The 24,206-nt window shown below is 36.5% G+C and overlaps 1 protein-coding gene across 1 annotated transcript in view; it reads left to right on the top strand.

The window, feature by feature from the left end:
* The window catches only part of ATP8B4 (ATPase phospholipid transporting 8B4 (putative)), a 198,039-nt gene that overhangs the window by 85,648 nt on the left and 88,185 nt on the right, over positions 1-24,206 (top strand). The window contains exons 9-13 of the mRNA XM_060164306.1: positions 427-515; positions 3,165-3,361; positions 15,549-15,757; positions 18,505-18,548; positions 22,952-23,117. Of these exons, the coding sequence (XP_060020289.1) occupies positions 427-515; positions 3,165-3,361; positions 15,549-15,757; positions 18,505-18,548; positions 22,952-23,117 (705 nt within the window). The remainder of the gene's footprint in view (positions 1-426; positions 516-3,164; positions 3,362-15,548; positions 15,758-18,504; positions 18,549-22,951; positions 23,118-24,206) is intronic.

Below are 24,206 nucleotides of genomic sequence, written 5' to 3'. Positions count from 1 at the left end.
CTTAACTCTCCATTCAGACCTTAGTGTTCTGAATTGTGTTTATTACTACATTCTTTTAGACATTTATAAATTATTCCTCAGTTTGACTGACTTCTTAATCTTTAATTGCTTCAAACTATAAGCACATCCATACACAGATTTTTGAAAAATAGCATTTCTTAAACCTTTTAGCTGCAAGTTATGTCTGGATTTATCCCCTTCTAAGAGGACCAGTTCCTTGCAATTTCCAGGACTGTTGTTAAGCCACCAGATGAGAATCAGAAACAACTTAACAATAATCCTGCTCTTAATAAAAGTCAAATTATTTTGAAAAAACATATTATTTTCCTTTCAGAAACATTTGATATAAGTAGGAATTAATAATAATACATCATCTAATCATTTCAAAGTTATATCATTTTCTTTTTTTTTTTTTTTCTTTTGCAGGTCCTGATACTAAACTAATGCAGAACAGTGGTAAGACAAAGTTTAAGAGGACAAGCATTGATAGATTGATGAATACTCTAGTATTATGGGTAAGTTACCTTAACAAAATTAGACACTATCATTAGTCATTGTTATCTTAATATATTTCTTACATTCTTCTGGGAATTCTTTCAGAAATCTACATTCTCCTTGTGGAATTTGTATTTGGGGACTTTGCATTTGGGGCGCAGTTCTGCTGTTTTCTACTTCCTAGATTATGATTTCTCAATAATCATAGAGTTTCATAGAGTTTTTGGTAGAGTTTCTCATGAGAGAGTTTTTGGTAGAGTTTCTCATGAGAGAGTTTTTGGTAGAGTTTCTCATGAGACGTAGGTTTGTGCTTATGGAGGCCTTCATGGCCTTGCAAGATCATTTGTTTTTAAAACACAAAACATACTTTTTAAGGTAATTTGGTCTTTTGGTCATGTTACATTTGCTCATGCCCTCTCTACATAGCTTGTGGACAGGGCTGGCTTCATGGATAGGTGGCCTGTGAAGTCACACAGGGCCCCCACTCAGAAGGGCCTCACACTTGGCTTATTGATCTGTTGTTGCTGTGCAGAGATCCTTCATAATTTTTAGAGAAGGGGTCCTGCATTTTTATTTTGCACTGGGCCCTGAAAATTATGTAGCTGGTTCTGCTTATAAATCCTCTGAGGCCCAAGTCACTGTTTACCTCCTTCATGAAGACTTCGAAACCTCCTGGGCCCATGGCTCTCTCTTTCCTCTGAATTTTTTTTCTCCTCTGAATTGTTTGAAATGATTTTCTCTACCACTTGTGAACTCCAAATAGTCAGGTCTTCTTCACACCCCACCCTTTCATCGGTTAATCTTGTGCTCTCTCACGCTGTGGATCTGATCGTTATCTGACTTTTGTGTCATATTGCTTTGTCTCCTTATATTAGGGTTGAGTTTAGAACATTGACTTTGAAATATAAGGACAGTGACTTTGAACCATGGTTCCCTACCAGCCCCATCACAGACTCACAAGTAACGTTAAAGAATCTGCACTCAGTAAATATTTGCTCAACTGATACATAATGGTGGGACCCTGAATAAGGAAAAAAGGGAATGAACTCTTTTGGGGCACAAAATATTGGCCAGGCTCTGTGTTTTACTTTCAGTGTCACCCTCAGACCTGGGCTTTCCTCCTCTCATACCCATAGAGTCCATGAGGCCAAGGGGACATTCCCAGAAGGAGTCTGTGCCCACCTCTAGAATTCCCCATTTAAATGGCCTTGAACCCACCTTAGGGCTTGCATGGGGATTGTATATGTGTCCACCACAGAGTAAGCTTACTGGTTGTGAAGCAGGCACTGTCCTAGCTTTTTCTACTAGAAAATTGAATGATCCATTGGGCAATTAGAAGCCATGTCCGTCCTAAATTAGGGCATTTGATACCAAGCATCACCAAATTTAATGTTCTTAAAGTAATTTACCTCCATTAATTTGTAGTGTTAGCTGTTGAAAGGAAAGAGGATACTGTGAGACAGGTACCAAATTGGTAGGATTTGGGGGATTCACAGTATTACTCTTCTCCAATACCTGCTTTTCTAATATAATTTAAATTAGGTTTTCCTGACTTAAAGTATATTAATATACTAATATATTTTAAATCAGGTTTTCCCCAACTTTGTCTTCTTATGTGCCTAATTTGTCCATCAACGAATAAAGGAGGCAGTCCCAGAATGCCTGAATATTCTTTCTTGGAGGAAATAGGAGAGAAATGCGTTCCTGTTTTTAGCCCCACTCCTCCCTCAACAGTGACTGGTATCTGTTCCTAACACGGTGACACTTAGCAAGGTCCCCAGAACATCGTGTTCAGCTCAGGTGTTATATGTTTGGTGACTTTGTGTCCTTCCTTTCCAAGTTTGGGATTTTGGACTTACAAGGGACTGGCCTTGATGTCTTCCTAGTTACTTTACCTCTAAAATGTCTGCTTTGCTACTACTGGTACTAATCACAATGTAAGAGTCGGCTAACAGTTTTCAGGTTGCTTCCTACTTTTTTTTAAATCTCAGAAGCAACCTGAAAACTGTTAGTATATGTCATGCCGTATTTTAATTAATCCTTATCTTTCTTGTTGACTTTAAGTAAGGATTGTGCAGCTAGGTCTGTAGCCAAGAGACTTGACTAGTCTGAGACAGTCCTTTATTACTGATATTTTCTCCCTTTTGCTTTTATTCCTTGGGTTACCATATAGTTTATCATTCAAACAGGATGCTTTTGAAGGTGAAAGAAGGGAATACTATTAATATTACACCTGGAAAATAGATGTAAACGGGGATTGACCAGAGCAAATCAGTACATATGATCTTCTTTACTTAAGCCACTTAAATATATGCACTCTTCACAAATAGAGGATGTGAAGTTATTAGCTTTGTGACCATAAAGAAGTTATATAGTCTGTCTGGGCTTCTGTTTTATTTTGGTTTGGGCCTGTAAAGTGTGAATAGTGTTTGTTCCTATCTCAGAGAGTCAATGGGAGAATTCAGTGAGAAAATGTATGTAAAATATTTAGCCAAGTTCCCAACATAAATATATTACATTTTACTTGTATGATTAATGATAAGTAAGACGAGCTTTGCATAACTTGCTTTTCAAATGACAATTTCTTGGACTTAGAAGTGCTAGATTGCCTTGATATGACCAGTTTGGGATTCAGGTTAACCTTAACCAGACCTCTATTCTCATTTCAGATTTTTGGGTTTCTGATATGCTTGGGAATTATTCTTGCAATAGGAAATTCAATCTGGGAGAATCAAGTTGGGGACCAGTTCAGAACTTTCCTCTTTTGGAATGAAGGAGAGAAGAACTCTGTGTTCTCAGGATTCTTAACATTCTGGTCATATATTATTATTCTCAACACAGTTGTGCCGATTTCTTTATATGTGAGGTAAGATGAGAGTTTATACTTTGGTGAAGCCATTTCATCAAAAGCCTTTGTTCTGTGTAATCATTTTTTTTGTTTTAAAACTACAACAATGAGATAGATGTCTCCCTCTAACTGCTCATGATCTGCTACATCTGTTACAAATGAGGCAACTAAACTGTTCAACTGTTTAACTTTTACATTTTCAAATTACAAAAAATGCATTTCATTTTCTTCTTGATTTGGTTTCTTAGGAATGTTTCTTAGGAATGTTTTCCTTTGGAATACATAGACTATGATATAATCTCATGCAACCTGATAAGTTAGAATTGGGTTGATGTTGGGAAAGAAATGGAAGAATATTTGGGGAGATCTATTGGGATGGTGCCTCTCTGGCACTGGTCTGGCTCCAGATACCTGAATTCAGACCCTATTCTACCACTTACTAGCTCCATAACCTTGGGCAAGTTACTTCACCTTCTAGGACCTCAGTGTCCTCATTTTACAAATGGAGAAAGTAATAGTTCTACTTAAAAGGACTGTGTGAGGAATAAACAAACCTGTAAAGCTCTAAGACAAATGGCTGACACATTGTAAGAGCTTAATGAATATTAATTTTTACTGTTATTATTAGTAACTATCAGTGAATACATGGAGGAGTTGAAATATAGTTGGTGGCACTTATTCATTGTTGAATAAGAAGTATGGTTCATAACTCCCTCTACAACTTGATCTGTCGTTTCTAGATTTGGTTCTACAAACTAGAGCTAAAATGGTCTACCTATCTATCTATATATAAGCACACTTCTCTCTGTCTCTGTCTCTCTGTCTTGCTGTCTCTCTCTGTTTCTCTCTCTCTCTCTCTATATATATATATACATATACGTGTGTGTATGTGTGTTTATATACATATATATTTGATAAGGCTTCGAAGTTGGCCCTAGAATCTGCACCTGAGACATTCCTGACACTAATCCTACCAAGACTGAGTCAGATGGTCCCAAAGACACTGGAGCCAAGATGAGACTTGGTTGTTTGACATTCTTTTTTTTTTTAATTTATTTATTTGTTTTTTAAATTTTTGGCCTCACCGCATGGCTTGTGGGATCTTAGTTCCCCAATGAGGGATCAAACTCATGCCCTCAGCAATGAAAGTGAGGCGTCCTACCCACTGGACCACCAGGGAATTCCCTATTCCCCTTTTTTAAGGGAGAAAAAGAAGAAGGTGGTAAATCCAGGATGAACAAAACTATTAAGAAGTATAACCTTAAAGGTAGCTCCTCTCCAAAAATAGAAATCATAGCAAACAGAACTGCATTGCTTTAACTTAGACTGTGTTCATCCAGCAGCCGTCTGCTGAGTGCCCACTGGGTGCCAGGCACTGTGCTAGGCATGGGGACATGCACGAATATGGACACGCCTTCCCTGGAGCAGCTCACAGTCCAGCCTCCCTCGGCAGATTAGAATCGAAGTCCCTTGGCAGCACGGTGTCCCCGTGTTTTTTTTTTTTTTTTTTACACTGTATACATGTCAATCCCAGTCACCCAATTCAGTACACCACCATCCCCACCCCACTGCGGTTTTCCCCACTTGGTGTCCATACGTCTCTTCTCTACATCTGTGTCTCAACTTCTGCCCTGCAAGCCAGCTCATCTGTAACATTTTTCTAGGTTCCAAATACATGCGTTAATATACGATATTTGTTTTTCTCTTTCTGACTTACTTCACTCTGTATGACAGTCTCTAGATCCGTCCATGTCTCAATAAATGACTCAATTTTGTTCCTTTTTATGGCTGAGTAATATTCCATTGTATATATGTACCACATCTTCTTTATCCATTCGTCTGTTGATGGGCATTTAGGCTGCTTCCATCACCTGGCTATTATAAATAGTGCTACAGTAAACATCAGGGTGCACATGTCTTTTTGAATTATGGTTTTCTCTGGGTATATGCCCAGTAGTGGGATTGCTGGATCATATGGTAATTCTACTTTTAATTTTTTAAGGAACCTCCATATAGTTCTCCATAGTGGCTGTATCAGTTTACATTCCCACCAACAGTGCAAGAGGGTTCTCTTTCTCCACACCCTCTCCAGCATTTGTTGTTTGTACATTTTCTGATGATGCTCATTCTAACTGGTGTGAGGTGATACCTCATGGTAGTTTTGATTTGCATTTTCTAATAATTAATGAAGTTGAGAAGCTTCTCATGTGCTTCTTGGCCATCTGTATGTCTTCTTTGGAGAAATGTCTATTTAGGTCTTCTGCCCATTTTTGGATTGGGTTGTTTGTTTCTTTAATAGTGAGTTGCATGAGCTGTTTATATATTTTGGAGATTAATCCTTGTCCGTTGATTTGTATGCAAATATTTTCTCCCATTCTGAGGGTTGTCTTTTTGTCTTGTTTATGGTTTCCTTTGCTGTGTAAAAGCTATGAAGTTTCATTAGGTCCCATTTGTTTATTTTTGTTTTTATTTCCATTGCTCTAAGAGGTGGATCAAAAAAGATCTTGCTGTGATTTATGTCAAAGAGTGTTCTTCCTATGTTTTCCTCTAAGAGTTTTAGAGTGTTTGGTCTTACATTTAGGTCTCGACTCCATTTGAGTTTATTTTTGTGCATGGTGTTAGGGAGTATTCTAATTTCATGCTTTTACATGTAGCTGTCCAGTTTCCCCAGCACCACTTATTGAAGAGGCTGTCTTTTCTCCATTGTATATCCTTGCCTCCTTTGTCATAGATTACTTGACCATAGGTGCGTGGGTTTATCTCTGGGCTTTCAATCTTGTTCCATTGATCTAGGTAATTGTCTTGATTACTGTAGCTTTGTAGTATAGTCTGAAGTCGGGGAGTCTGATTCCTCCAGCTCTGTTTTTTCCCCTCAAGACTGCTTTGGCTATTTGGGGTCTTTTGTGTCTCCATACAAATTTTAAGATGATTTGTTCTAGTTCCATAAAAAATGCCATTGGTAATTTGATAGGGATTGCATTGAATCTGTAGGTTGCTTTGGGTAGTAGAGTCATTTTCACAATATTGATTCTTCCAATCCAAGAACATGGTATATCTCTCCATCTGTTGGTATCATCTTTAATTTCTTTCATCAGTGTCTTATAGTTTTCTACATACAGGTCTTTTGTCTCCCTAGGTAGTTTATTCCTAGGTATTTTATTCTTTTTGTTCCAATGGTAAATGGGAGTGTTGCCATAATTTCTATTGCAGAATTTTCATCATTAGTGTATAGGAATGCAAGAGATTTCTGTGCATTAATTTTGTATCCTGCTACTTTACCAAATTCATTGATTAGCTCTAGTAGTTTTCTGGTGGCATTTTTAGGATTCTCTATGTATGGTATCATGTCATCTGCAAACAGTGACAGTTTTACTTCTTTTCCGATTTGGATTCCTTTTATTTCTTTTTCTTCTCTGATTGCCGTGGCTAGGGCTTCCAAAACTATGTTGAATGATAGTGGTGAGAGTGGACATCCTTGTCTCGTTCCTGATCTTAGAGTAAATGCTTTCAGTTTTTCACCATTGAGAATGATGTTTGCTGTGGGTTTGTTGTGTATGGTCTTTATTATGTTGAGGTAGGTTCCCTCTATGCCCACTTTCTGGAGAGTTTTTATCATGAATGGGTGTTGAATTTTGTGAAAAGCTTTTTCTGCATCTATTCAGATGATCATATGAATTTTATTCTTCTACTTCTTAATATGGTGTATCACATTGATTGATTTGCATACATTGAAGAATCCTTGCATCCCTGGGATAAATCCCAGTTGGTCGTGGTATATGATCCTTTTAATGTGTTGTTGGATTCTGTTTGCTAGTATTTTGTTGAGGATTTTTGCATCTATATTCATCAGTGATATTGGTCTGTAATTTTCTTTTTTTTGTAGTATTATTGTCTGGTTTTGGTATCGGGGTGATGGGGACCTCATAGAATGAGTTTGGGAGTGTTCCTTCCTCTGCAATTTTTTGGAAGAGTTTGAGAAGGATGGGTGTTAGCTCTTCTCTAAATGTTTGATAGAATTCACCTGTGAAGCCATCTGGTCCTGGACTTTTGTTTGTTGGAAGATTTTTAATCAGTTTCAATTTCATTACTTGTGATTGGTCTGTTCATATTTTCTGTTTCTTCCTGGTTCAGTCTTGGAAGGTTATACCTTTCTAAGAATTTGTCCATTTCTTCCAGGTTGTCTATTTTATTGGCATAGCATTGCTTGTAGTAGTCTCTTAGGATGCTTTGTATTTCTGCGGTGTCTGTTGTAACTTCTCCTTTTTCATTTCTAATTTTATTGATTTGAGTCCTCTCCATCTTTTTCTTTATGAGTCTGGCTACTGGTTTATCAATTTTATCTTTTCAAGGAACCAGCTTTTATTTTTATTGATCTTTGCTATTGTTTTCTTTGTTTCTATTTCATTTATTGCCACTCTGATCTTTATGATTTGTTTCCTTCTGCTAACTTTGGGTTTTGTTTGTTCTTCTTTCTCTAGTTCCTTTAGGTGTAAGGTTAGGTTGTTTACTTGAGATTTTTCTTGTTTCTTGAGGTAGGCTTGTATAGCTATAAACTTCCCTCTTAGAACTGCTTTTGCTGCATCCCATACGTTTTGGATTGTCGTGTTTTCATTGTCATTTGTCTCTAGGTATTTTTTGATTTCCTCTTTGATTTCTTCAGTGATCTCTTGGTTATTTAGTAACATATTGTTTAGCCTCATGTATTTGTGTTTTTTAAGTTTTTTTCCCTGTAATTCATTTCTAATTTCATAGCGTTTGGGTCAGAAAAGATGCTTGATATGATTTCAATTTTCTTAAATTTACTGAGGCTTGATTTGTGACCCAAGATGTGATCTATCCTGGAGAATGTTCTGTGCGCACTTGAGAAGAAAGTGTAATCTGCTTTTTTTTGGATGGAATGTCCTATAAATATCAATTAAATCTATCTGGTCTATTGTGTCATTTAAAGTTTCTGTTTCCTTATTTATTTTCATTTTGGATGGTCTGTCCATTGGTGCAAGTGAGGTTTTAAAGTCCCCCACTATGATTGTGTTACTGTCGATTTCCTCTTTTACAGCTGTTAGCCGTTGCCTTGTCTATTGAGGTGCTCCTATGTTGGGTTATATATTTATAATTGTTATACCTTCTTCTTGGATTGATCCCTTGATCATTATGTAGTGTCCTTCCTTGTCTCTTGTAACATTCTTTATTTTAAAGTCTATTTTATCTGATATGAGTGTAGCTACTCCAGCTTTCTTTTGATTTCCATTTGCATGGAATATCTTTTTCCATCCCCTCACTTTAAGTGTGTATTTGTCCCTGGGTCTGACGTGGGTCTCTTGTAGACAGCATATGTATGGATCTTGTTTCTGTATCCATTCAGCAAACCTGTGTCTTTTGGTTGGAGTATTTAATCCATTCACGTTTAAGGTAATTATCGATATGTATGTTCCTATGCCCATTTTCTTAATTGTTTTGGGTTTGTTTTTGTAGGTCCTTTTCTTCTCTTGTGTTTCACACTTAGAGAAGTTCCTTTAGCATTTGTTGTAGAGCTGGTTTGGTGGTGCTGAATTCTCTTAGCTTTTGCTTGTCTGTAAAGCTTTTGATTTCTCCATTGAATCTAAATGAGATCCTTGCCAGGTAGAGTAATCTTGGGTGTAGGTTCTTCCCTTTCATCACTTTAAGTATATCATGTGCCACTCCCTTCTGGCTTGTAGAGTTTCTGCTGATAAATCAGCTGTTAACCTTATGGGAGTTCCCTTGTATGTTATTTATCATTTTTCCCTTGCTGCTTTCAATAATTTTGCAGTGTCTTTAATTTTTGCCAAATTGATTAATATGTGTCTCGGCGTGTTTCTCCTGGGGTTTCTCCTGTATGGGACTCTCTGCACTTCCTGGACTTGTGTGGCTATTTCCTTTCCCATGTTAGGGAAGTTTTCAACTATAACCTCTTCAAATATTTTCTCTGGTCCTTTCTCTCTCTCTTCTCCTTCTGGGACCCCTATAATGCAAATGTTGTTGTGTTTAATGTTGTCCCAGAGGTCTCTTAAGCTGTCTTCATTTCTTTTCATTCTTTTTTCTTTAGTCTGTTCCGCAGCAGTGAAATCTACCATTCTGTCTTCCAGGTCACCTATCTGTTCTTCTGCCTCAGTTATTCTGCTATGGATTCCTTCTAGTGTAGTTTTCATTTCAGTTATTGTATTGTTCATCTCTGTTTGTTTGTTCTTTAATTCTTCTAGGTCTTTGTTAAACATTTCTTGCATCTTCTTGGTCTTTGCCTCCATTCTTTTTCTGAGGTCCTGGATCATCTTCACTATCATTATTCTGAATTCTTTTTCTGGAAGGTTGCCTATCTCCACTTCATTTAGTTGTTTTTCTGGGGTTTTATCTTGTTCCTTCATCTGGTATATAGCCCTCTGCCTTTTCATCTTGTCTATCTTTGTGTGAATGTGGTTTTTATTCCACAGGCTGCAGGATTGTATTTTTTCTTGCTTCTGCTGTCTGCCCTCTGGTGGATGAGGCTATCTAAGAGGCTTGATGATAGGCTCTGGTGGTGGGTAGAGGTTACTGTTGCTCTGGTGGACAGAGCTCAGTAAAACTTTAATCCACTTGACTGTTGATGGGTGGGGCTGGGTTCCCTCCCTCTTGGTTGTTTTGCTGAGGCTACCCAACACTGGAGCCTACCTGGGATCTTTGGTGGGGCTAATGACAGACTCTGGGAGGGCTCACACCAAGGAGTACTTCCTGAACTTCTTCTGCCAGTGTCCTTGTCCCCATGGTGAAACAGAGCCACCCCCTGCCTCTGCAGGAGACCCTCCAACACTAGCAGGTAGGTCTGGTTCAGCCTCCCCTGGGATCACTGCTCCTTCCCCTGGGTCCCGATGCACACACTACTTTGTGTGTGCCCTCCAAGAGTGGGGTCTCTGTTTACCCCAGTCCTGTCGAAGTCCTGCAATCAATTCCCACTAGGCTTCAAATTTTGATTCTTTAGGAATTCCTCCTCCCGTTGCCAGACCCCCAGGTTGGGAAGCCTGACGTGGGGCTCAGAACCTTCACTCCAGTGGGTGGACTTCTTTGGTATAAGTGTTCGCCAGTCTGTGAGTCACCCACCCAGCAGTCATGGGATTTGATTTTACTGTGATTGCGCCCCTCCTACCATCTCATCGTGGCTTCTCCTTTGTCTTTGGATGTGGGGTATCTTTTTTGGTGAGTTTCAGTGTCTTCCTGTTGATGATTGTCCAGCAGCTAGTTGTGATTCTGGTGTTTTCGCAAGAGGGAGTGAGAGCACGTTCTTCTACTCCGCCATCTTGTTTCCTCCGTCGACATTCCTCATCACCAGTATTTTAACAATAAACAAAATCACCAGCTCTAAATCCCCACTAATTTTTACGAGCATCTTTTTCTCTCTTTCCAAAATCCTAACTCTGATGAAACAAGGGAAGGTTAATGCACAAAATCCACCCTTGTTTTAGAGAGCAGTTAGGAAACTGAAATGTCAAGTTGTGGGAAATTGACTGGAAGTAGTGGCATGTGGTCACAACACCACAGAATGCTTTGGGCCTTCTGGAGCTGTGGTCAGAGCGGGCTCTATTTAAAATGTATCCTACTGGCTCATCTTTGATTCTGAGGACCTCTTATGCTTGTATCCAATTATAAAGTCTGTAGTAAATCCTGCTCTTTGCCAGAGGAGCTATGGTCAGCTTTTATAGCTTTCCTTTTATGTCGAAATGAATAATAAATGCTCATAGTGGCTTACCATCTGCACACGTACAGTTTCATGTGTCCTCACGAAGGAAATGTATTTCGTATACACTCTTTCTTTGAAGTGCACTGGCATTTTTCATTTAATGATTTTTAAGATTGTTTTTTTAAAGACCAAGGCTAGATTCCCAGGTTCCTTTTCCTTCTAATGTGTCCCCCACAGTGGCAGAATGAAAACCTATTTGGAATAGTCTGAGCCCAAGTTCTCATCTTGTCACTGCTACTAATAGCTGTGTGACCTTGGAGAAAGCACTTGGCTTCTCTGTGCCTTAGTTTGCCTATGAAATATGTGCTCTAAAATGAGCAGATTGAGATAATTGATTTCTGAGTTCCTTTCTGCTCCAAATAACATCACCTTACCTCTAGATAGCATTTCATATTTTACATAAAGTGCTTTCACATGCATTGTCTCATTTATGTCTCCCCAAAATCTTTTGAAGTAGTTATTGCTGAACTTCTTTTATAAATGAGATGATTTTTTCAGGATTGTGGAGCTGGTTAGGGACAGAGCCAAGATCCGAACCTAAGTCTTCTAACACTTGGCACATTGTCTATGTCTTAAGCTGTGCATGATTTATTAATCGGCCAAGACATCAAGAGAAAAAAAAAAGAGGCTAGAATTTTCTACCTGTTGGTAAGCCATGGTATTGATGAAGATAAATGTGAGCATTTTTGCTCACCAAATAAGAATAGTGATTCTGAGTTCAGCTTGAGGGAAAAAAGCATTCCAGGGAATTTCAGGTTGCTAAGACAGAGATCTGGAAAAAGAGAAATCATAGGTATTTCTGATTGGAGGGATGAAGGCCTTCTACAAAAGCTTCCATTACACCTTTGAATAGGTACAAGGAATAAATTAGTGCCATGTCACTTGAGGATAAAAGTGTAGACTTTACTTTGAATGCTTAACAATTCTATGTGAGCTTAGGACATTGATTTTGGTAGGGTATTTCTATGCTGTCAGTTTATCTGTAGTGTTAAAACAATACCCAGCTACAGTTTTTTAATACATCATCTTAAGAAGTGCAGCTGTTGTACTCCCAAGAAATTAGCTTTTTAGTGTTTTTTCCAAAACAAAAGAAACTTGTTTCTATGTTGCTTATTTTGCCTCAGAATGGGCAGAATCATAAGCCCTGTTCTTTGAGCCTCCAGGCAGAAAACACTAAGCAGCTTGATTATACTGACTCTGCGCATTTGTCTCCTTTTCTCTGCTGTTATAAAACAAAGAGCTAAATGTTCCATTGTGACTCTCCTAAATGCTTTTTTCCCAAACAAAAAGGATACTCTTCCTCTCTACAGACTATTTTAAGGTCTAAGAATTCAAATTAATTTAGAGTACTTCCACTGACTTGAACTGCAACACAAAAGGATCAAATTCTGCTCTCCATTAATTTTGCTTAGATTTTTAGGGAGATACTTTACTTTTAGATAAATGAAAGCTTCAAGTGATTGATCAGTTACCTGCATAATGCCATTTTTATGGCATTCTTAAGGTCAGGTCTTCATTGACGTTACCAAATGCCTGAATTCTAGTCTTGGTTCTGTGGTTAATTATTTGTGTGACCTTGGGTTAGTCACTTAACCTCTCTATGTCTTATTGTCCTTCTTGGTGAAATTAGGGAATAGAGAGTCAGATTTCTCATTCAACACTAACTGACTGCCTGTGACAGGTAAGGCACTCTGCCTGGTCCATGGTAAGTGCTAATGCTTTCTCAGTGAATGGAATAGGAAGAACAAAGCTGAATTAGAACAGCCATCAAGGAACTTACAAGGAAGTGGGGTGGGAATGATATGAAGAATAAATCATGATAAGATAAGGTATAAATAAATACATGCAGAATATGACATTCATTTTTATGTCTTATGATTCTACAGAGTCATAGTGTGATTTTTTAGTTTGCGTGAAAACAAGTGTTACCATTTAAATAGTTAGAAAACGAACTGACACCCTACCATTGCTGGGGAGGGAAATATAGATGTGTCATGTACTTATAGAACTAGAAGCATAGGATTTAGTGCCCAGAAAGGACTTGGGTGTCATCTTTTGTCTTTAAGGAGACAAATGTTCAGAGTTAGCATAATCAGGCTGCTGTCAACTTTCTCAATTTACAGATGAGAAAACCTAAGCTTAATTCCCATTAACATCAGAAATAAGCTATGGGTCCCTGCTTTATTATTACTATTTTATACTGTTCTTGATCTTCTTGTTAATGTACTAACACATGCAACTAAAATATTTATGAACAAAATGAGACATGAAACTGAAAAAAATCTCTTAGAAAGGAAGAGCAGAGACAATGTGAAAATCCAATCCTAGAAAATCCAAAAGAATAACTGTAAAACTCTTAGTAAGATAATTCAGTGCAATGTTGTATTTTGTAACATAATCACTTTTTTTAATATTAAGAAAAGCTTTTAGTATTAAAAACACTTACCGGGGCTTCCCTGGTGGCGCAGTAGTTGAGAATCTGCCTGCTAATGCAGGGGACACGGGTTCGAGCCCTGGTCTGGGAGGATCCCACATGCCATGGAGCAACTAGGCCCGTGAGCCACAGCTACTGAGCCTGCGCGTCTGGAGCCTGTGCTCCGCAACAAGAGAGGCCGCGATAGTGAGAGGCCCGCACACCGCAATGAAGAGTGGCCCCCGCTTGCCACAACTAGACAAAGCCCTCGCACAGAAACGAAGACCCAATACAGCAAAAATAAATTAATTAATTACTAGACTCCTACCCACAACATCTAAAAAAAAAAAAAAAAACCACACTTTCCTTTAAGCCAAAAGCAACTAAAAAATTTTCCCATCAATAAAAAGATACAATGTCCAGGAACAAATCTGTCAAGCTATGGTGTGGACCTATGTGAAAAACAAAGCGAAATAAAACAAAACTAAACTCTTTACCAATAGAAGTACTTTTTCAAAATTGAATTCCTGGGGAGATTTATCCTTTTTCTTGAAGTTGTGTTTAAATGTTATAAAATATCCATTCTTTTCAAATAATTAAGAGGTTAATATAACTTTAATAAAAATTCCAAATAAGTTTTATGAGAAAGTTGATACATTGATTCTAAAGTTTATTTGATGAATACATTGATTCTATCAAGAGGAATAAATGAGTGATTACAGCTAAGAATTTTTGAAAAAGAAGAGAATAAAGATGTTCTTACCTCTTTCCAGGTATGCTAAATTTTATAAAGCTACAATAATGAAAACAAGAGGTACATTAATTAACACATTAAGGAACAAAATTGAAATGCCTAAAACAGATTCTACTGAAGAAATAATTTATATGTGACATGGAAGCATCTCAACACAGTAGGGGAAAGGATTCAATGTTCAAATGGTGATGAATAAACTTTGTAAAAATTGAAATTAGCTTCACTATGCACATCCTTCAGAAAATTCTAATTGCAATAAATAATTGAACGTGGGGAAAATACCAACAAAGAACTAGAAGAAAAGTATAGATATCTGTATATATATAATCTTGCCATAGGGAAGGTTTAAGCAAAGCTCCCTGAAAAGAAACTATAAACTATTGATAAATTTGATTGATTAAACAGAGAAAACTTCTTTGTGTCAAAAATAGTGGAAACAAAATTAAAAGATGAATGATAAACTGGGTAACTATTGGCATAATGTATATAGATACATATGCTATATATATATATATATATACAATTTTTACAAATCAATATGAAATACACTAATACCTGAATAGAAAATATGAAATAGGCAGGTAATGCAATTAGATAATTCTGAGAAGAAATATAGCTGGCCAATAAAATTTGAAAAAATAAATTCAACTCACTGATAAGAAAAGAAATGTAGTCAACAGTAATGAGATGCCATTTGACTTGGCATAGACTAAAAGATAATTTTCAGTAATCTAATGGTAGAAACTTACATTGTTGTAACTCTTTTGGAAGTTGATTTGGCCTTGTGTACAAAGACTGAAAACGATTATACCCTTGGCTTCAGAAATTCCACTTCTAGAGCTGGAAAATCATAAATCACCACTAGATCATGAGACAGTGCTCTTTTCAATGGGCAAAGTAATATGACAACACAACCTGTTTTTACTCAATAGCTATTATGGTTTGCTTAGTGCTTCATGGAGATACTCCTTTCTACCTCTTTTGGCAAAGTGAAGCGACATCAAACAACTAAAATGCTATACAAGAAATCTCTACTAGGCCTGTTTAATGTAAGTAGAGAAGCATGGAACATTCCCTAAGGCTTCATGCAAAGCCAGCTCATTGTTTCAAGGTGCTACAAGCAAATGACTTAGAACATTTTATGAACAGACTCTGCTGAGATGCCTCTGAAGGTCCCTAAAACCTGGAGACAGAGCATCCACATTTTCTTCTAAACTCTGAAGACTTTGGCAGACTTCTTGCTTTGGCAAAGCTTTGTATCTTCTGAAATTGATGGAGTATTTCTCTTTTTTTTCCATTTTAATGATGAAAGTGTGGAAGTAATTCGTCTGGGACACAGTTATTTTATAAACTGGGATCGGAAGATGTATTACTCTGGGAAGGCAACACCTGCTCAAGCTCGGACGACCACGCTCAATGAGGAACTAGGCCAGATTGAATATGTTTTCTCTGACAAAACGGGTACCCTCACTGAAAACATCATGACTTTTAAAAAATGTTCCATTAATGGGAGAATCTACGGTAAGGCAAACAGTTCCTTTTTCCTGATATTGTTAACAGTCCTTAAAAAAAATAAGCAACACTGTTTTATTTTTTAATTAAAAAATCTCTGTTTTTCTGATGAATATGGGCACCACCAGCATCTAATAACATAGTGCTTGGCACATAATAAACACTTGCTAAATATTTGTTGGATGAATGTTGAATAATTCAGATGATACTTTAAATCTGTTACGATTCATGGGTAGAGATGGGGGTTAGACGTGATACTCTCTAAGGTTCCTTTCAGTGCACCAACAACTTTAATGTGTGATCTGTTCGGTGGTGCTTGATAGACCCATATCCCAGGGAGGACAAGTTCTTCATAGCCTGATTTATCTCAGTAAAAGCAATATTTTATACTTGCTTCCTAGCAGCTCTGGAAATGATGTTAGTGTCTGTATTCATAAGAATTTACAATTCATTCCTGAGAATTCACACTGTATAGGGCTACTCTGAGCGGTCAAGCTGTTTCATCAATATCCAGTTGCGATTTGTATGCTTCTTTTAGGATACCTGCTCTGTTTTGGGTTTTCAGGCATTCTAGTAATTTGTGACCCTTGTCACCCCGACTTTGGCTAGTTAGCAGACAGTTCCTTCTGTTGAGAGCACGGAAGCTTCCCGGAAGGGTGCTGTCGGGTTCCTCTGGACTCCCAATCTCACTTCACTGGACTCTGAGTGTACAATTTCTTAATACAGAAATCTCAGGAAATAAAGGAAATCTGAGAAAGAGAGGGAAAACTTTCCTTTGTCTCCTGATGGGCAATTTCACACATTGCCAAATATTTTAAAGTAAGATTTGACCCTGAACAAAACTAAGAAATACAGGAAGTTGATTTTCATACTCTCCTACCTTTTGACCTCCCTCTGCTATCCCACCCCCATAACCCATGGTCGCCATGGTTTCCTCACCTCTCTTCTGCCCTGCCCCTGTCCTGCCCCACCCTCCTCTGGTAGTGGACCAGATGATTTTTCAAACTGGACTTCCACAAGCCCTCAGTTACATTGTGCATTTCTGATATCACTCTTATTAAGATGATAAATAAAATAGAACCTTTTCTTAAAATTTATTCTTTTGATCTTATTTTCAGAGGCTTTCAAAATATACAACCCAAAGAGCAGTTTAAATGAGAAAATTTCTGTTAGAGTATTGGAGATATTTGGAATTTTGTAGACCTTTTGGATTCTTTTGCCATGGCACTTATTGATAATATAATAATTATAATAATATCCCTTCCAGGAAATGACCCTAAAGAAATTATCAGACGCGTGGACCGAGATTTATTTGTAGATATGTTTGTCACAGGGTGATTTTTAGAGAAGTTCCTTGCTTTTCACAAAGTATATATCCCAAGATCTTTGCAAATCTCCAAATTTACAAATCCCATGATAGCTTGTGATTTCCCTCATAAAAAGCAGGAAAGTAACTGAAAGATTTAAGTAACCCCTTTAGACCCTTAAATTTATATAGCCATTCTAATTTATAATACATTTACTATTACTAAAGCACTCAAAGAATGTTCCAGAATCACGTTTTACCCCCCATACAGTTGGCCTTGTTTATATCATAGATCCAGGCCTTGGGAAAATTTGATATTCTACTCTGATTTATCTAAAGCTTCTATTTTCTTTCTCAGAACTATTATTTTCTTAGACTTCTTCCATTTTTCTTCACTTTCATCACCAGCCTTGTGAAGAGGCTTTCTTTGGGAGGACCATTTTACACAAAGACAGTTTTATTTTGCTTTTTACATTTATCAGAGTTACAGCATAAAGGGCAATGACTGGCACATAACCGTGGTGAGTTTGGGATTTAAATTCCAGATGCTGGGCTAGGTTCACTCTCTAGCTCAGGGACTCTTCCCACACAGCAGCCTCACAGTATTCTAGATTTAGACCTGAGCCCCAGAAAAACAACCAGTAACTCTTTATCAAGTGGTTTTTGGGTCACAGTATTGTATAATGAAAATAGATTTGAATTAAAAAACCTACTATGCTGACTTTTTAGTTTTAGTTGAATCATGTCACTTTGAATTCTGTTCTTCAGTCCTGTCCTCTATAAAACAGGAATGAAAATCTGTTTTTTTGTTTGTTTTGTTTCATTTTTTTTTACAGGTTTTCGTTCCTGTTTTTAAAACGCCTATTTTTCCAATATATTTGTAATAAGCACATATCGGCTTTATACTAAGAATAGTTATTTTTAAATGTTTGGCACATAGGTGGCTATGTTTTCTGACTGCAGAAGGCTCTGACATGGTTTCATGTTTACTTGCTAATTTGACCTTGCCATTATAGATATTAAAGATGGCTCTGGCCCAAACCAAGATAGACAAAGATGTACTCATCAAGATGAGAATTGGTCTGTCTTGGATATCATTTTGGATTCCCCAACAGTGGGTATAAAGTGAAAAACAAAATTTGTCTCTTGCAAACATCATAGATAATGTAACAACAGAATGATAAAATTTACAGATAAACATGATTGCGATCTTATTTTGTTTTAATGTGTACTGCATTTTAGTTCTATCTTGGGCAAACATGAGTATCTTTCTGTGTTAATTGCCATATCTACCGTTACAGTTTGAAAACACTCCTTAAAATGTCTAGGTTTGAACTCATAATGTCATCTAGTAGTAGTGCTTTAATAAACAAGTGTATTTCTTAAAACTAAATGACTAAATCTAGTTTCAATTTCATTTATTTTTAATTCTCAATTTTTGTTTTTTCAGGCGAAGTACATGATGTCCTGGGTCAGAAAACAGACATGACTAAGGTGTGGAGGTGATAAAATTCATTCTTACTTTTAATTTCAAATTGTATGTGCTTTTTAAAAATGATGAGTTCCTAGACGCCTGATTTCCACTATGACCAGATGAGATACCTAATATGTAACATTAAAAAAATAGATTCATATGGTTCAAAATTCCTTTTTGTCCAGGTTTCCCAACCACAGAGTTCCCTGTTTTTTTTTTTTTTTCTCTTTTAGAGGTATTTATTACATACAAGCAAATATATTTCTCCATTTTTTACATAGTTGGTAGTGAACTATACATACTGTTCTTAACTTTCTTCCTCAACAATGATCAAGATCTTTCTATATCAGTGAAAAAAAATGCTCCCTTTTTCTCTTTACAGTGAATAATAGTCTGTTATACCAATGTTCCTTAATTTATGTAAGGAGACAGGAATGGACATTCAGAATATTTTCAATATTTTGCTTGTAAAGAAAATGCAGCAAAAATAACAGTGTAGGGCTTCCCTGGTGGCACAGTGGTTGAGAGTCCGCCTGCCGATGCAGGGGACACGGGTTTGTGCCCCGGTCCAGGAGGATCCCACATGCAGCTGGGCCCGTGAGCCATGGCCGCTGAGCCTGCGCGTCCGGAGCCTGTGCTCCGCAACGGGAGAGGCCACAACAGTGAGAGGCCCGCGTACGACAAAAAAAAAATAATAATAAATAACGGTGTATACGTTATATCACAAGGATCCTATATTCTCTAACAAGTTCCATTTCTAGAAATGGAACTGCTCAATCAAAATATATGTGCATTTATAATTTGATAAATATTGCCAAATTGTCCTCTTTAGAATTTACATCAATTTACCCTGTCACAAGCAATGTATAAGAGTGCTTACTTTCTCCTACCTTCACCAACACAATGTTTTATCAAAGTTTTTGATTTTTGACAAGACTATGTAAAAAGTCACTTTGCTGTGCAGCAGAAATTAACTGCAACATTGTAAATCAACTATATACTTCAATAAAATAAAAAAAAATTTTGTTCTTTCGTGTTTTAAAAAATATTTATTTATGGCTGCATTGGATCTTAGTTGCAGCACGCAGGATCTTTTGTTGTGTTGCACAGGCTTCTCTCTAGTTGTGGCACGTGGGCACCAGAGCACACGGGCTCAGTAGTTGCAGTGCGTGGGCTCTCTAGTTGCAGAGTGTGGGCTTAGTTGCCCCACAACATGTGGGATCTTAGTTCTCCGACCAGGGATTGAAGCCACGTCCCCTGCATTGGAAGGCGGATTCTCAACCACTGGACCACCAGGGAAGTTCCTCTTTCCTTTTTTTTTGTGGTTATTAATTTCGCTCTGAACACTGCTTTAGTTTTAATTACATGGATTTTGGTCTGTAGTGTATTCAAGTATCTTTATTTTTGTTATGTCAATTTGAATATCCACATTGAACCATGAGTTTTTAAGGAAGAACTTTAAAATTTCGAAGTGGTTGGGACTCCCTCCCCAACCTTTATTGTACTTTTAATAAAAGAATAGATTTGTATATACACTAATGTGTATAAAATGGATAACCAATAAGAACCTGCTGTATAAAAAAATAAATAAAATTCAAAAAACAAAAAATCCATCACTACTGAAATTACAAGTTATTTTTTCTTGTGATGGAAGTTTTGAAATTCTATTCCCTTAGCAACTTTTAAATATAAAATAAAGTATTATTAACTATAAAAACAAAACAAAATGAAACAAGAAGAATAGATTTGTATTATTTCTACTTTTTTGGACTTTATTTGGGGTTTTTTTGTGGCGTAATATGAGCAATTATTGTCTGTGTTCCAGGGTCCTTAAAAAGAAAGCTTATGTATATTCTGTTTTCAAGGTATAAATAAAATTAGCTGTGTGTCATTTTAATTCTACCTTATTAATTATATTATTTAGGTCTTCTGTTTCATTATTTATCTTTTATCTATATTATCTGTTTGGATTAAAGAGGTTAACTGAAGTGTTCTGATAATTTCTCTCTCTCTCTAGCTCCTATATAGCCTGAAGTCTTCATTTTATGAGTATTGATGCTATCTTGAGGTGCATTGATGTTCACAGTGGTTATATTTTTATTATGAATGTGCTCTTCTTTGACTCATTTAATTCTCCTTGGCCTGGATTCAACCTTATTTAATATCAAGGTCATGTCTCCTGGTTTCTTTTGATTTGCATTTACCCACCTCTTATTTTCAATATTCCTAAATAACTGTTTTAGGTGTGTCTTATGTATAGCAGAGGGTTGGATTTTGCTTTGCAGCCAATTTTTTAATAAGTGAGTTTGGGCCATCTACATTGGCTGTGTTAAATATTTTAGGTTATACTTTGTGTCTTTATAATTTTTAATAATTCTCTGTAGGGACTCTGCTCTGTGTGTGTGCTTCTCTTGTAATATTTAGGAAAGTATTTTATTGTTTCTCTACTGTATACTTTCAAGAGTTTATACAATACTCAATTCTTTTTTCATAAGCAGTGTCTATCAATTTCCTAATATGAAAAATGGTAAAATTATTATATTTATCCTTCTTTCCCTCATATTTTCCTACTTGTATTAATGATGCTTCTTCATCTTAAATATACATAGATTTCTCTTAGTTGATTTGAGTTTTTAAATGATATCTTCTGACCTTCAGATACTAAAATGAGGAAATCAGCATCTTCTAATTTTTATCAGTCTTTTCTACATAGTCAATGTATATAATATATACATTTTGTTTTGCCATCCTAATCTATTTCTTTTATATTTAGTTCTTCAGTTAGAGAGATTTGGTGCTTACCACTAACTGCTCCCTTTCCCGCTGTTTTTCCAGTTATCTCTTATTTGGCTGAAGTATCCTCTAGTTTCAAGATGGGTTCATGAAAAATACCTGTTCAGAACTATCTGTTGACTTTATATTTGAATGACAGTTTGACAGGCTGTAATCTCTTTAAGTCATAGTTTCCTCCCTGGGTGGGGTTTAGGGAAGTCTAAATCCAGTGTGTATTTTACTACTTATTAGTGAGTTGATCATTTTTTCCCCCTTATGTGTGGTTGTTTTCAAACTTTATTACATGAACAAAACAATGTGTGATTAAATAAGTCTCTATGATTCTGGGTTAAACACAACTAATGGAGTATCTTGTATACTGGTATGTCTTCTCATATACTTGGATATATAAGTATTATATTTAAAATATTCTGCAGTCTTCAAGACAGAGTGTATATTAAAAGTATTTTCCCATTAACTGCCCTTGCAAAGACATGATCACAGGTCTAGTGCTTTGAATAGTAAACTTTTAAAAGTTAGAAGTACGTTTTGTGCTTTTCAGAAGTCAGTGAATTAACAGAGATCTAATTTCGTATTGAATTGTCTACTATTTTGTTCTGTTCTTTATTGAACCCTATTTCTTTCATCTTGTTTTTTTTAGTCAACAAATTTTTAAGTGGACAGTAAACTATTATTAACAATGAGCACAATGTTGTACTGCAGATCCCAGCATTTTTTCACCTTGCATGTCTGAAACTCTGTAATTCTCATTGAACTGCAATTCCCCACTTCCCCATTCTTCTAGTCCCTGGAAACTACCATTCTACACTCAGTTTCTGTGAATTCTACTTTAGATACCTCATATAAATGGAATCATGCAATATTTGTTCTTTTGTGAGTGGTTTATTTCACTTAGCATAATGCCCTCGAGGTTCATTCATGTCATAGCATAAAGATAGGATTTCTTTTTATAAATGGCTGAATAATATTCCATTGTATATATATAACCACATATTCTTTATTTATCTGTTGATGGACATTTATGTTGTTTCTACCTCTTGGCTATTGTGAATAATGCTGCAATGAACACGTGAGTACAAATATCTCAAGATCCTGATTTTAATTCTGTCATTATATTACGCAGTAACTCTAGTGAGATCAGAGAAAGTACCCTGTAATCAAACACATAAATATTTTTATAACAGAAAATACTAATTCACACTAAGTAGACTTTTAAAAGTCTATAATTAGGCACATTCCATTCCAGGTCAGATATTGCTGCCAACATGAGTTCAAGTCAGATCAGGTTTTGCCGTCAAGTAAGTTTTGAAGAAAACTTTCAGTTTTCAGGGCTTCTTTGTATTTTGGAGTTGAAGTAAACATTTGAGAATCTGTACATCCATTGGATATTTTTCTTTCCCATATGCTTTTGGAAGGTTTACTGCTCTGGTGATGAAGGTTTACATAGCTCTGAAATGAGAAGATAATATTTAACGGTAATGAGGGAACAGAAAGTCATTTTAGTGCCAGGCTTTTGAGGCTGAGAAATCATACAAGCACTAAAAATACTTAGAAGAAGTGTTTTTGAATTTTAAAAGATTGTTGTTGGAATGAAGTCTACAGTTTCGTTGTTGTTGTTGTTCTCCTATAGAAAAAAGAGGCTGTGGGTTTCTCAGTCAACCCCCAAGCTGACAGAACATTTCAGTTTTTTGACCACCATCTGATGGAATCCATTAAAATGGGTGATCCCAAAGTGCATGAATTCCTTAGGTTACTTGCACTCTGCCACACCGTAATGTCAGAGGAAAATAGTGCAGGTAAGTGCAAAGTGTGTCTGAGTAGTGAGCCTTGTTTTTTAAATCACTATTGATATTTTTATTAAAAATGTTTGGAATTGGAAGGATTTTCTCATTCAGAATATAGCATTGCATGAGGGGTTTACCTATCACTAACTGTTCTTTGTATTGGAAGGATTTTCTCATTCAGAATATAGCATTGCATGAGGGGTTTACCTATCACTAACTGTTCTTTGTATTGGAAGGATTTTCTCATTCAGAATATAGCATTGCATGAGGGGTTTACCTATCACTAACTGTTCTTTGTATTGGAAGGATTTTCTCATTCAGAATATAGCATTGCATGAGGGGTTTACCTATCACTAACGGTTCTTTGTATTTATTTATATTTTGAGTGTTTTCCAAAAGATATGGAGAGACTTAAAGGAAAAGAAAAAGAAGAGAAATAGGAACAACAAAAAGATGAGGGCCTAGATATGTCAGTTAAAGGGGATGAAATATCTTTTATGATTGAGCACCGTATTTGACTGTGAGTTTCCTGGTAGGCAGGACAATCAGAGAAACACTCTTGAGCCACTTAGCTCTTGTTATTAACATGCACATCTAATAGATGTGGATAGCCATCAGGCGTATGCTTAGAATGAAGTTTCCCAGTAATGCGACAGATTTACACTGATAGAATACTTGTGTTTAGTCCCCATTATGAACAAGTTCCACACTACCAGGATGGTTGTTCAGAGCTCAGGGTTCACAGAAGAGAACAAAATCACCTGGGCCGCTTTAATATTGAAGCAATGAGGCAGGTAGACAATGGACGGTGAATTGGCTTCTCGCTCCATTTGGGCCCAGTCTATTCCATTTACAAGTTTTATTTCTTTCTACTATCACCTGTTGGGTGAAAATTACCACTCAAGTAATTTCAACTCAAAAGTGAAATATATATAGTCTGCAGACTGTATATATGTATATGTGTGATATATATATGTATGTGTGTATATGTATGTACATTTGAATATATGTTTTCTTTCTCTCTATATATATTTTTCTTCTTTTTTTCTTTGTTGGGACTGCATTCAAGCCATAGTTTTGTCCTTGATGATGCTGGACTAA

The sequence above is a fragment of the Lagenorhynchus albirostris genome, chromosome 1, assembly GCF_949774975.1.
Source record: "Lagenorhynchus albirostris chromosome 1, mLagAlb1.1, whole genome shotgun sequence".
Classification (NCBI taxonomy): domain Eukaryota; kingdom Metazoa; phylum Chordata; class Mammalia; order Artiodactyla; family Delphinidae; genus Lagenorhynchus; species Lagenorhynchus albirostris.
Note: the sequence above shows the minus strand (reverse complement) of the source record. Positions and strands in the feature narration are given on the sequence as shown.